The 14,898-nt window shown below is 18.7% G+C and overlaps 3 protein-coding genes and 1 non-coding gene across 4 annotated transcripts; 1 reads left to right on the top strand and 3 right to left on the bottom strand.

The window, feature by feature from the left end:
* Positions 1–205: 205 nt before the first annotated feature.
* PGAL8A_00465100 (conserved Plasmodium protein, unknown function) lies at positions 206–3,960 on the bottom strand (the record flags this gene model as incomplete). The annotated part of the gene is made up of 2 exons (XM_028673418.1): positions 206–253; positions 370–3,960. 2 exons carry the CDS (start codon positions 3,958–3,960, stop codon positions 206–208), a joined length of 3,639 nt encoding a protein of 1,212 aa, XP_028529873.1.
* Positions 3,961–5,177: 1,217 nt separating this feature from the next.
* PGAL8A_00465000 lies at positions 5,178–5,405 on the bottom strand. Its single transcript, XR_003699241.1, has one exon. It is a non-coding gene; the product is annotated as an ACEA small nucleolar RNA U3 (small nucleolar RNA).
* Positions 5,406–7,409: 2,004 nt separating this feature from the next.
* TFB2 (RNA polymerase II transcription factor B subunit 2, putative) lies at positions 7,410–9,899 on the top strand (the record flags this gene model as incomplete). The annotated part of the gene is made up of 1 exon (XM_028673417.1): positions 7,410–9,899. The coding sequence occupies one exon, from the start codon at positions 7,410–7,412 to the stop codon at positions 9,897–9,899; it is 2,490 nt and encodes an 829-aa protein (XP_028529872.1).
* Positions 9,900–10,796: 897 nt separating this feature from the next.
* PGAL8A_00464800 (N-alpha-acetyltransferase 15, NatA auxiliary subunit, putative) lies at positions 10,797–14,831 on the bottom strand (the record flags this gene model as incomplete). Its single annotated transcript, XM_028673416.1, has 5 exons — positions 10,797–10,841; positions 10,959–11,128; positions 11,227–11,412; positions 11,504–11,614; positions 11,684–14,831. The coding sequence occupies 5 exons, from the start codon at positions 14,829–14,831 to the stop codon at positions 10,797–10,799; spliced, it is 3,660 nt and encodes a 1,219-aa protein (XP_028529871.1).
* Between the last annotated feature and the right edge of the window lie 67 nt (positions 14,832–14,898).

The raw sequence follows: 14,898 nt of genomic DNA, 5'->3' as shown, positions 1-14,898 counted from the left end.
TTAATGTAATATTCATTAACATTTATGGTATTTTTATATAACTTAAAAATAAAATATTATGAATATTTCTATTTTTTAATTTTTTATTTTTTAAAAAAAATATTAGATATTAAAAATTTCTTTGTTAAAAAGTCTTATGTGAAATATATTCTTTGAATACAACATTTAAAAAACAAAAAGAAAAATTTAATTATATTTATTAAATTCATAGCAATTCTTCTATAACTTCAATTGGTAATTGATCTAACATAACCTAAAATATAAAAAAAAAAAAAAAAAATATATATATATTTATATATATATGGAAAAATAATTAAAAATAAATATGTTCGGAAGATAAATTTTTTTTTTAAAATTTCAGTTATGTACAATTAGTTCTTCATAGGATTTTTTTTTTAAAATTTCTTCATTTAAATTTTCTTTAAAATAATTCTTGTGCTTTATAATAAAACGAATAATTTTTTTTATGTAGTCTTGATTTTCTTTATCATTTGATTTATCGTTAAGGTAGCTTTTTACTTTTTTTTGAAATGTTCTATTATTTAAAAGTTTCATTGCTTCTTTCAAATTAATTTTATCAGGTAATTCATTTTCTTTTCCATCAGTTTCATTTAACATAGTTAATGCATTTTCAAATGAATCTTTTTGTTCTTTATTTTTTTGTTTTTCTAAATTTTCAATGAAAGATTTTTCACTACTGAAAAAAAAATTTTCTTTATCCATTTTTTTTATCCTTTTTATATAATTATTCATTTTTATATCACTATTATTTATATTATTGACTGAAGTGATTTTGTAATTTTCTTCACTTTTACCAATGTTATCATAAGGATCATATTTAGCATCAAAACGGTAAACATAATTTAACATAAAATCCTTAAAATCATTCCATAATATAATTAAATTTTTTTTATTTATATTATCAACATTATTCAAATTTTGCTTTCGTAATAAGTCTTCATTAGAATTTAGAATTTTTCTTTTAATAGAATCATCTGGTTCCCACAAACGAAAATTTTCCATAGCTTTATGTAACAAATACTTTAATTCATTTATTTTTAATGTGTCTAAAAATTTTTTATCTATATTTTTTTTATTCAAAAATTTTCTGTTCAATAATATTAGCGTTTTAATCTCTTCGATTGGCAAATAGAAATCAAATAAATAATACCTAATAATTGGAAAATTATCAAAATCAATATTGTTTTTTTCGCAAATGCATATTTGTACCAAGCGATTTCTTAAGCTATCCGTTGATATTTCTATAGGTAACAAATAATTTCTTTTGTAAATTTCTTTTTTTAATTCTTCCAATGATAATTTAGAAAAATCGGAGAAATCAAGAAAATCGTTATTGTTGTTTATAGCATAATTTAAATTAACTTTGCTTTCATTCAATTCCTCATTACTCAACATATGTTTCATTCTTACTTCTATTCCTTTTTCTTTTTCCTCATTGTCTTTTTTTTCTCTATTTTCTAAATTTTCTTCACATTCTAAAGATGAATTTTTGCAATTTATATTTCCATATTTAAATTCATCTTCATTTAAGTTTATTTGTTCTTCAATACCATTTAATTTCTTACATTTTTCATTTGTACTAGTTTTTTTTGTATTATTTGAATAAAAATCATTAATATCAGAGTTAGATCCAAAAAGTTTAGAATAAAATAGTGATTCTTCTCTCCTAATATCATTTTTCCACTTTTCTCTATTGCATGTTTCTTCAAAATTTCCTATATTTGTATTTTCATTTTTATTCATAAAACTACTATTATTGTTATACTCATAGTTTAAATTTTTGGAAGCCTTTATCATTTTCTTTTTTTTTTCTTCAGCTTCTTTTTTTTTTGAGCTACAAACTATATGATTTTCAGAAGCATTTTTTTCTTTATTACTACTGTAAATATTCTTTAAAATACTACTCATTTCATCAACATATTTTTCATCTATTTCTTTCTTTGACTCTTTATTCATTATTCCTTCCTTATCTTTTGTATTTTTGTCTGTATGTGTTTCATTAATATTTTCTTCCTCAATTCCTTTTTTTGAATTTTCTTCCTTTTCATTAAATAAATCAAGTGTAAATATATCATCAAATTTTTCATATTCTTCATAACTTGTATTTAAGTTTTCTTTTTTTTTTTTTTTTATGTTTTTTACAGTTGATTTATAGTTTTTCTTTGTATGCACAGTATGTTTATTTACTTCGTTACCTTCTCTATTTAAACTTTTTTGTGTTATGATTTCCTTTTGTTTTTTCGATTTCTTATCAATATAATTATCTTTATAATTTAAATTACTCATTAAATATATTTTACTTGTCCTATTTTTAGAACCCTTTATATACTTTTTATTTTTTTCTTTCATTAATTCCTCTTTTTTTCTGATATTCAAATTTTCATTATTAGCATAGCTTTTCTCATAACCTACAAATTTACAATTTCCATTTATTACATCTTCTTCATTATTTACTTCAGTTGGTTTGGATAGTTGTTCATCTTCATTTTTAAATTTTTCAGTGAACATTTCTTCATCTATATACATATTTTCACCTGTATTCTTATCACTATTTTCTTGCAAATCACCCACTTTTGTTTGTAGTTTTCCCATATAATTGTTAGAATTTATATGTAACTCATTAGAAATTTCCGTTATAGTATTTTTTTTTGATTCGTGATTATTGTTAATTATTTTGCTAATATAATCTCTTTTTGACTTCAATTTTTGAAGCCATTCTATTTTTTCTTCTGTTATAGATGAATCTAAGGTTAAATTAAAAAAAATTAAATTATTTTTATTGTTATTATCTAAAATGTTGAAATCTTCATTTTTTTTAATAATTTTATCAACATACACAATTATATTCATATTTTTTTGCAGAATTAATTCTTTTTCTTCTTGTTCATATAATGGATCAAAAGGTAAACCAACATTTATTGTTAATTTATTTTTATGTAATAATGCTAAAATTTTTATATACTTGTTATTTTTATTTTTTATATATACATCACAATCGACAAAAACACCATATGTATGCACTGACGTAATTCTTCCTTTTAATTTCTTACCAGTATATATATCTTTTAAGAGAATGCCATTCTTATTAATTTTATCTCTTAATTCTTCTGTCTCACTATCTTTATTACAACTATAATAAGATGTACTAATATCTTCATTAGAATCATAATCATTAGAAACAATTATATTTTTTATAGGAACATAATTTTTATATGAAGGAGGATTTTTATAACCTATATTAAAATATTCTTCATAATGCTCTTCATTAATATTAAATAATTGTATATATCTATGCAATAAAAATTTATAATTTTTATTTTTTAAGGCTAAATATTTTTGTTCTTTATTTAAAAATCTTACAAATACATCTCCAAAAAAGTTACCTTTTTTATCTCTAATGTATATAATATATTTATCTATTATTTTGTAAGGTTTAAAAAAATTTTTAATATCAATATTATCTATATGAAATGGAACTCCTTTACATAATATTAAACAATTGTATGTTTCCGATGACTTATCTACTGGTAAAGGCAAGATGTTTTGATTACTCAAATCTTCATTTGTGTTCTCACTTCCCAATGACTTTATCTGTTCATTTATACTTTCCTTCTTAATATTTTCAATTAAAGATTTATGTATATCTTTTCTTTTAAAGAATTTATTATTTTTTAATTTTTCCCTTTTCTCATTAAGCTTTATTTTTTTCTTAATATATTTTATAGTATTCCTTTTAATAGGGTTAAATGAATATCTTTTCTTATTTTTTAAGATGATGCCATTTTCTATTATATCTATTTTTGATTCATTTGTCTCACTAAAAACATTGAATAATATTTTCTTATAACTCTTTAACTTTCCTCTTATCTTATATGAATCTATACTTTTGTTCAGAAAATAAAAAAATACTAATATTACAAGATTGCAAAATATTTTCATATATATTTATTTTAATTAAAAAAAAAAAAAAAAAATATTTGATTTTAAGGGGAAAATATAACTAATAGGTTCACATTTTTGACTAAAAAGAAAAGAAAAAAATATATTTTTTGAAATTATTATAAAAAATAATGATTTAAAATATTTTTTTAAAGAAATATAATTTTTTTTTTTATAAAGGTTATTTTACATAGTTATTCTTTATATTTTTATTATTTTGACATAAATTATTTTTGATAAACCATTAAAAAAAAAAAATATTCAAACATAAAAAAAATCTTCTAAAGTTTTTATTTTAATGTTTAGATATATTTAAATATGTGTAATAACTAAAAAGTGTTTTATTAAAAAAAAAAAAAAAAAAAAAAGAAAATTTAGAGTTAAAAATTTTTTGTTCGTCAATTTTATTTTTGAAGTATGTCAACTATAAAATTATAGGTGATCATATTTGATGTACTAAATATTGCTATTCTGACATAGTAATATTCAAAGTTTTATAATTATTTAACAAAACAAATTTTTAATATATGAAATATAATACGAAGAACAAAATGTTTTATTTTTTTTTTTCTAATATGAAATCTTATAAATCTTTAAAATGTCCTTTTAAAAAGAAAAAACCAAAATGTAAAATTATATACTATATGCTTAAATTCTTTTATTCCATATATACGAAAAAAAATTTAATACATATTTAAAAATTAATGTTATTATAATTTACAGAATTACCTGTACAATTCTTTTTAAAAATATATATATTCAGAAAAAAAAAAACATATTGAATTATTTAACCTTATGGTTTCTCTTATTAAAAAATACTTTAAGTTTAATAACTATCATCAATATTTACTAAAATTCATAAATATTTTAACAACCTTATATCTATTAACTTAGTAAAATAAAGAAGATAATTTAATAAAATAATTCTTCCTTAAAATGCTAATTTTAAAATACTATTAATTCTGAACAGTAAATAAAATTTCCATATTAATAGAATAAAAATATAAAATTTTATATTTTAAAATTATTATTCATTATTACAAAGAACATAATTATTTTTACAAAATTATTTATTAGCGTTTACTTTTAATTTTTCCAAAAAAAAATAAAAAAAAAAAAAAGATAGAAAAAAATTAAATTTTCCCTAAAATTGTATAATATTTTTTTAAATTAATATTGTTTATTATATAAAGAACTGATATACGAAATTAATAAAAGTAAGTTCAGCGGACGACATGCTCAAACATTTAGCATAGAAAGAAAATTCTTTGTATGCTAAATAACTATCAGACTTTTCGGAATTTATACAATTTCAGATGAAATTGAAAAATTCGAAATATATTCATTGTAGAGCTGCGTCATTTCATCATCACTTTTGATAATCTGTTGCATTATAATAATAAAACATCACAAATACTATAGCAATGATCTTGACTAAGTATTCGTCGACATATAGGATACAAATTAATTGATTGATTATGTATATTTTTCAACACTATTATTGTACCAGTTGAAAAAATGATTAAAAAAATGAAAAGAAATTTCTATATAAGATGAACTATCAATAAATTTTTCATTTATTTACTCTTTTTAATATAAATTGAATTCAAAAATAATATAAAATATTTATATTTATAAAAAATAATTTATCTATTTTTACATTACCTCTTTTTTTTTTTTTTTTTTTTCTCCTGGGGAAAACATTTAAAATATATTTTTTTTAATTTTTTTTTTTTTTTTATTATATATTTTATTCTATTGGAATTTTTCAAATTTTATTTTTTATTAAATATCTCCATTTCTTATGTATACTAATATATAACATTTTTATTATTTTTTTTTAGGGTAATTTTTTTTTTTTTTTTTTTGTAAATTGAGAGGTAACACAAATATGTAAACTTACTCCTTTAGGACAAATTTTAAAATAATTCAATAAAAAACAATATGAATATTTTTTGTACTATAGGTTATTAAAAAAAAAGAAAAAATAACATACAAACATTATTTACTATTATGAAAACGCAATATTGAAAAAAAAAATTTATAGAAATTACAAAGAATAACTTGTTTTGTTCTTATTTTCAAGCCTTGATGTAAAAATAAAATTATAAAACTCATATGTTTTAATTTTTTTTTTTTTTTTACATCTATTTAAATTACTATTAATTATATTATTCTTTATATTTTAAGATACAACTATTTATTGGATAATGTTTTTTTCTATTAATATTTAGTTAAAGGATATATTTTTTTTTAAATAGAAATTAAATAAATTAAGAGTATATTAAGATTGAAAATGTAATTAGTGTTTTTTAGATAATTTGAAATTTTCTTAGTCATGTAAATTTATATGTATGATAATAAAAAAAAATTTTTATTTTCAGAAAATTTATAAAGTAAAAGTATTATGTAAAACAAAGCATGATGCCTATATAAACCCTCCATGAAATTTGTACTCATTTTTTGATAAATAATTATTTATTAATTTTTTTATTAGGAAATTATACTTAAATTAAAAAAAAAAAAAAAAGGAAAAATATAAAATTTTAAATGACTTTTATTATAAAAATTTTCTTAATAATTTTTATATAATTAATTAATAAAAGAGAAAATTAATTTATATATGGATATGGTCTTTTATAAATCATTAGGTTCAATATTTTTTATAATTATATATAATCTTTAGAAAAAAAAAATGTATATAAATTTTTTAACAAGTTTTAAATGATAAAAAAATTCTGTTCAATGAATAAAATACTATCAAAATTTTGTTGAATTTTATTAAATTCTAGGTGTGTTATAAAAAAAATAAAAAAAAAAAAAAAAAAGCTTATTTAATTGACAATTACATTTATAAATTATTATTTATTAAAATATCTAATTATTATTATTTTTAAGATCAAGATTAAATTTGTTTATATTTCGTTTAAGCAATAATAAGTATAAATATATATAATTCTTATAATATTAATAACAAAATAGGAAAAAAAAAAAAAAAAGAAAAAACATTTAATTTAAAAGATATAAAAAAATTATATTTCTTCATATATGATAAAAAATATTTAAAAAAAAATACTTTTATATATATGTTTATTTAAAAGGAATAACATTGGAAATAGTTAACAAAACGAATGGGTTATTAAAAAAATAAATGAAAATTAAAATATTTGTATTAAATTTGTCATAAGCATGGAAAAAAATGAAAAAAAACTTAACAGTATTATATATCTAATGAAATATTTGTCATATTGTGAGAAAAAAAAAAAAAAAAAATTAATGAATATATATCTATTAGTAGTTACAAACTAAATGAATTTTTTTTTTAATAAATTTTTTTTTTATGTATTTTTCTTTTTAATAATTAAAAGGAATTTTTTTAAAATATAGATTCTTTAAAAAATAAAAAAAAATCTATTATTATACTTTATATAAATCAAAAAGAAGTGAAAATGGTAAAGATACGTAAAAATGTTGAAAACATGGAAATTTATGATTACATGAAGGATTTAAATGAAAATATATGGGAGTATTTTTTTGATGATTCCTTAGCTCATGAAACAATTTTTCATTCATTAAACGAATTAGAACAAATTATTATCTCTCGATTGTTATTTATTCAACAAGTAGTTTCTGAAAGAGCTATGAGATTATGGATAAATCCTCATTTTTTAAAAAATTTAAGTGAAGGAATAAAAAATTTAGTAGATGCGAAAATATTAATAGGAAGTGATACAAAAAAAGATAATTATAGTCAATATAAAATAAATGATAAATTTAGATATACTTTATTAAATAAAATTTATAAATTTAACGAAAATAATATTTTTATATTCAATTATAACATTAAAGAACAAATAGAAAAAGAAAAAAATTTGTATGAAAATAATTTATTTCCAACAAAAGAAGAAATTTTTAGCTATGCTCAAACTAAATGGAATAATTTACTACATTTTATTGCCTCTCCTAAAATGAATAATTTAAATTCTTATGTGATTTGTAACAATAATAATAATGAGGAAAATAATTATGCAAACACAGATTATTTATACTCTAGTAGTTTTAAAAATGATGACATAAATAAAAATAAATCGTTATATAAATTGTCGTATAATACTTTCAAAAAAAATGAAAAAAAAGATCAAGACGAAGAAGAGTATTATGAAAATTATGAAGATGATCAAGAAGACGAAGAGGAAGAGATGGAAGAAGAAGAAGAAGAAGAAGAAGAAGAAGAATATAAAAGACAAGAAGATCAAGAAGAAGAAAATCAAGAAGATGAACAAGAAATACATAGTGAAGAAGATAATAAACATGAAAAAAAAGAGAAATCAAAAGAATATTATGATTATGAAAAAGAAAATAATAATTATATATATAAGGATAATTATATAGGTAAATGTAATGATTCTAATATTAATAAAGTAAATAATGAAAATGTAAACCAATATGATTACTATATGAGAAGAAAAAAAAAAAAAAAAAAAAATATATATGCTTATAAACAAAATGAATTATATTATAAGAGCTTGCAAAACAGGGAAAATAGTTATATGGATGGTGAAGAAAATAGTAATTCAATTTTTTGTTCTCATGAAAAAGACACCTCTTATATTCCATGTGACAGTGTAATTGAAGTATTGAAAAGGAAAAAGTTCATTTTAGACGATTCAAACAATAATAAAGCTATAAGTATGAGTAGAGAAGCATTTTCTTGGTTTTTAAAAGATTTAAGAAGTAGGATAATATCATTAGTTCTTGAATATTTACTAATAATAGACGATGGAAATGTGACAAATATAGCTCAAGAAGTTTCTGTAAAATATAAAAAAAAGAATAATGTTGATAATAGTAATAGTAGTCATGTATATGACAAAGATAAAAATGATTCTTTTATTGATGATTCTTATATAACAAAAGTAAATAAAGATCCCAAAAAATCTGAAATTTATGTTAAAGAAACTTTACTATTAATTTTATCTATATCCCAATGTGATATTAGTCAACCAATTTTTTTAGATAACCTGACAAAATCCCAAAAGGAATTTGTAGATTTTGGTATGCATATTGGTTTATTTTATAAACCGAATGAAAATTATGTATTTATAACTCCTTATGCTTTATTATTAACTATCAATAATACGAATACACAGCATTATTTATCTTTACTGAGTAATATGACTGTTGAAGGCTTAGGTAATGATAAATTTAAAAAAAAACTATATGAAAAATATTTTCATTCTTATTTATTATTGCAAGAACAAAAACAAATGATGGATAAATCATTAGAAGAAAAAGATGCTCAAATGATAGATAAAAACAAAATAACCAATAATTTAATTAATGAAGGTTTATATTATGAAAAAAAAATGAATGAAAATAATAATTTAGAAATTGGTTTAATTGTTCAAAGTAATTTTAAAGTGTATTTATACACATCATCTTTGTTAAAGATTAATATATTGAGTCATTTATGTGAATTACAAGCAAGAACACCAAATATGGTGGTAGGAATATTAACAAGAAGAAGTGTACTAAATGCATATAATTCTGATATAACAGCAAATCAAATAATCAAATTCTTAGAATCGTATTCTCATCCATGCAAAAATAATTTTAAAAACCCTATACCTATAAATGTAATTACTCAATTAAAGTTATGGGAATCAGAAAGACATCGCTTAACCTTTGAAGATGCTATTGTTTTTAAAACTTTTGAAAAAGAATTTTTACCATACTTGTATCAACAAATTGTTATATGGGCAAATAGTAAAAATTATTTACTTTACTATACACCATGGCCTAAAAATAATACCAAAGAATTTGATGTTTGGTTAAAATCAGAAAAATATCTCTGTTGTATTTATGAATCAAAAAATGAAATAATTGATAAAATTAAAGAAATAAGAGAAAAATTAATAAAAAAAAGACAAAAACCATAAATATTTCAAAAAATCAAAAATAAAAAACGTCAATGAAAAGAAAAATTTTAAACAAATACCTAATTATTATGAAGGAAATATATTCTCCAATTTTTCATTTACTTAACAAGTAATAATATCTTTTTGTTTACTTACACATTTAACAATATATGTTTTTATATAATTATTTTTTTGATTCTCATGTTCATCCATATATTTACTTATACATTTGTTAATAAAATCATTCTATAATTTACAAAATGAATTATTTGTATATATATTTAGGTATTAATCTCATGACCATGCGATTATTCATTTATTTTCTGAATAATTTAATCTACTCATTATTTTTTAATATTTTATTTACAAATTAAATGTAAAAAGAATCTAAAAGTTCACATATGTTTCAAAAATTAAAAGTAATTATTTCTTTCCATTTGATTTTTTAATTTATTAATTTTCTAATTGTTAATTATGATATATATTTTTTTTAAAGAATACATTATTAAATATTAGGAAAAAATTATTAATTTTATTTGCTTTATTTTATTATTTTTTTTTTTTATAAGTATTATTGTATAATGCTGATGATTTTTATTTTTACAGGTATTTATTTCCTTTTTTTCGTAACGCATTAAAAATTATATACCTTAATATTTTTTAATTTTATATAATTTTTTTTTTTTTTACAAAGTTTTTTGTAAATAAATAAATAAATATATATATATATATATATATATATATATATATATATATAATATTAAAAAAAAAATATAAAATTATTTGCTTATAATACTTAACTATATATATTTTAAAAACATTTGCTATTTTTTTAGTATAGATAAAATACTTATATTAAAAATAAATTTAAGTTAAAACTATTTAAAGTAACAGATATTTCATGAATTGTTTTTATTCTCAATGAAAAGCTGTTGCTAGTGGGAATACTTCAGCACATAAAACCTAAAAATTTTAAGAAAAAATAAAATATGAAATTTTAATTTTAAAAATAATTTACAAAATGATTATTACAAATGTTTAATATATTTTTGCAAAAAAAAAAAAAAAAGAAAAAATTACTTTAAAACTATTCATAATGTCGACTAATTCTGGATATTTCTTTCTGTTTTTAATTAAAAATTTTAAAAATTTAAAACATCTTCCTAATTTATTTTTTTCTGGGTTGAGCTCAATATCTTTTAGTAATCTTTCATCAATTGCTTCATTGCAGTCAATATACATTTCTAAAGCTGTATATAATAAAAAAAAATATTATAAAAGTAATTTTTAATTTTTATAAAAAACTTTTTTTAAAACAATCATTAAAAGTGGTAATTAAATAATTCACCTGCTTGATAATAGCACAAATCTCCTTTTTTATGCTCATTGAAAAATTTGATAAAATCATTCATATATTTTATTCTTATTTGTTTTAATAACTCATCGTTATATTCAGGATGATTTAAATTAAATATTTCATTTAATTTAGTTGTTATTTCTTTTTTCATATCTTCGTTTATGTGATCGAGTGAAACTGTAGGATAAAACAAAAAAATATTACAGATATAAAAATTAAGACAGTTATTTAATTAATTCTTAAAAATTTCAATGTAAAAATAGCAAACCAGTGTATAAATAATGGGAAATTAATGGAGCCAATTTGTGATTATAATTATGATGTGGAAATATTGACTTAATTTTTAAAATGTTATTAATCATTTTTACAGGATCTTTATCTGTAATTTTTTCAAAAAAAAAAAATATATGTATGTATATATATATATATATATATTTATATATTTTACCTTTCCTTTTTATGATTTCATAATTTAATTTATATACAGATAAATCAATATTTGGTTGTGATAAAAATGTGTTCATGTATATCAAAGAATTTTCTAAAGGATCATTTTTAATACACTCATAAAATTCATTATCTTCTTGATTTGAAGTATTAGATTTATTTTTTTTTTTATTATTTTTGTTTAAGTCATCTTTTTCTGAAATATCATAATCATGCATGTTTAATAAAATTTTAATTATATTTTTTCCAATTTTTCTATAAAATCTACTAGAAAAAATATTTCCTGTCATATATAATAAATGTCTATATGTTTTAAATAGCATCTTTCTTAATGCATAATGATAAAAACAAATTTGATCTTCATGAATATCAATAAATTGCTTATGAGCCATATGCAAAAGATTCAATCCTTTACTATAATCACTAAATTTGCTTTTTGAATTTATATCATTATCTAATAAAATACTTTTTTTTAAATTGAAATCATCACTATTGTTGCCACTCTTCTCATCGTCATTAAAATTATAAATATTATTCTTTTGGGAATTTAAAAAACTATTTAAATGTATATTAGGATGGTTATTAATATAACTTAAGGATATATTATATTCTAGCCAGAAACATTGTGTTTCATTTATGTTTTTTAAAAAATTATTATCTAATGGGTTTGTAAAAAGAGTTGCAGTTTTTTTTGCGTCTTTTATTAGCCCACATTTTAAGCAAGTTTTAACTGTTTTGGTATTAATAAATCTATCATCGACATTATGATTTCTACATTGTTCTAAATACTTATATGATTCTAAATAATTGCCATTTCTTTTATATATGATCCCTTTAATAAAAATTAGTTCATATTTTATATGTTCGTTTTTTTTATATTTAATATTATTAATACCTTTGTCAATAAAATTTAATGCTTCTTTTGTACAATTAATATAGTCATATATTTGACTAATAAATGAATATAGGCATAAAACAAAATACTCATTTTTTTCTTCTTCTGTTAAGCAAACCTTTTTTATATCAATTTTTATTTCCTTTTTTTCTTTATCAAATTTTATTTCATCTCCGTTCTCAGATTTCTTTGATTCTCTTCCTAATGGTGATATTCCCATCATATTGTTTAACACTTCTTTTTCTTCTATAAAATTTTCTAATTGATTTTCCTTAACAGTATTTTTTCCATTTTCTAACTCCTCTGTATGGCGTTTTTCATTATCACCATCTGTTTTTTCGATATTATTATAAGCTTTACTGTTTATTTTTTCATTTTTCATTTCATTTATATCATTTATATTTCTGTTTTGTTCTACGAGATCGCTTTTTAAATCATTTTCAAGTAGGCATTCTCTTTTTTCAAAATTATTTTCGTGATCATTAATGTTGTTCATTTTCTTTACTTTTCGTATGTTTTCCATTAAAGAATTAGAATTGTTACAATTATTATAATTATCATCAAAAAAGGAGAATATTTCCTTTGTCTTATCATAATTATCAATGTATTTATGAAGTATAAAAAGAATAATTTTAATATTTTTAAATGTGAAAAGTGATTTGAAATAACTAAAAATTGTTAAAGAATTCTGAAAGCATAAACTACGCAGTAATTTTTCTACATAATAAAAGAACCTTTTTTCATTATAAAAATGTAAAGGAAATATTTTTAATAAATTTGATTTATCATATATTCTTTGTAAATTTTTAAAATAACTTTCAAAGCAATCTTCTTCTTCTTCGTTTAAATTTTTAATTTTATAATAATATAGTGTATTCATATTTTTTTCAAATTTTCTTTTATAGCAATATAGAAGATCAACATCAAAAATCATTGACCAATGAACATTGTTATAGGAATATATATCTTTATTAGACTGTAAGTTACTACTTTCTTTTTTCAGATTTATTTTTAATGAATTAATATATTCATCTACATTATTCGAATCCAAATTATCTTTAAATTTAGATTCATCTATTAAGTTTATATTAACAAAATTATTAAATTCAGAAATTGTATATACATCATATTTATGCATTTCTAAATTTTTACATACATAATCGTTTAAAATATTTTTATCAATTTTTGATAGCAACTTTAAGTTTCTATCAGATCCATATATATCTAAAATACAGTCATGTAATAATACCTTAACATTTTTATTAATATCCACTTTTTCATTTATCTTATGCTCATTTTTGTAATCGAGATAAAATAGACTAGACAAAGTTTTTTTATCTGATTCATTTTGCAACAAATTTGTATTATCTGTTTCATCTATAATTCTTCCTATTCTTTCTTTATCATTCTTTTTATTTTTAATATAATAATTATTTTCTGTAAATAAAATTAATAATAGTAAATTTATATTTTCATAATTAATGGAAAAAGCTTCTTTAAAAAAAAAGTTTGCTTGTAAAAAATTATTTTCATATAAATAAATTAATCCCATCATTTGATAAAACCATAATTTATCTATTAATTCTTTCTCATGCATTTTTAAAAATACCAAACATTCATTATACATTTTTCCTTCTAGAAGTATTTCACTCATGTATATTAAAAGATCATGTCTTTCATTACTAGTCAAATCATTATCATTGACTAAATCATTTTCTATTTGTTTAATAATTACATAACACTTCTCATAATTTTTTAATAAATGAAATGAAAAAATTAAAATAGCTTTATCTCTAACACTTTTAGCACTATCTTTATACATATCTAATCGTAAATCCTTAAACTGTTCGTATTTTTTTAAATATAATAAAAGTATACATGCCTCTTTTAATGCTTTATAATCATACTTATTTAATTGAATAGCCTTCATAAAACATTTTAAAGACTCATCATAATTTTTATACATTTTGTATAAGCATCCATATAAATACCAACAAAAACTACTAAATAAATTATTTTTGATTCCTTCTTTAATAAATTTAAAAGCTTCTTCTTTATTTTTCTCGTCTAACAAATTTAGTAAATATCCTTTCACAGCTAATGTTTCTCCATTTTTTGGATATTTCTTTAAAATTTGTTCACATATTTTATATGCTTTTTTATGTTTTTTTAACTCTATTAATTGGGTCATTAGTCGGAAATTATTCATTTCCTTATTTGGTAATTTATTATTATCTGTAACTTCCTTTTTCATTTCTCCACTTTTATTTTCCTTTAATATGATAAAAATTAAAATGTTAAAGATATGAGTTACTTTTAAA

Source organism: Plasmodium gallinaceum (genome assembly GCF_900005855.1).
Source record: "Plasmodium gallinaceum strain 8A genome assembly, contig: PGAL8A_v1_130, whole genome shotgun sequence".
Classification (NCBI taxonomy): Eukaryota; Apicomplexa; class Aconoidasida; order Haemosporida; family Plasmodiidae; genus Plasmodium; species Plasmodium gallinaceum.
Note: the sequence above shows the minus strand (reverse complement) of the source record. Positions and strands in the feature narration are given on the sequence as shown.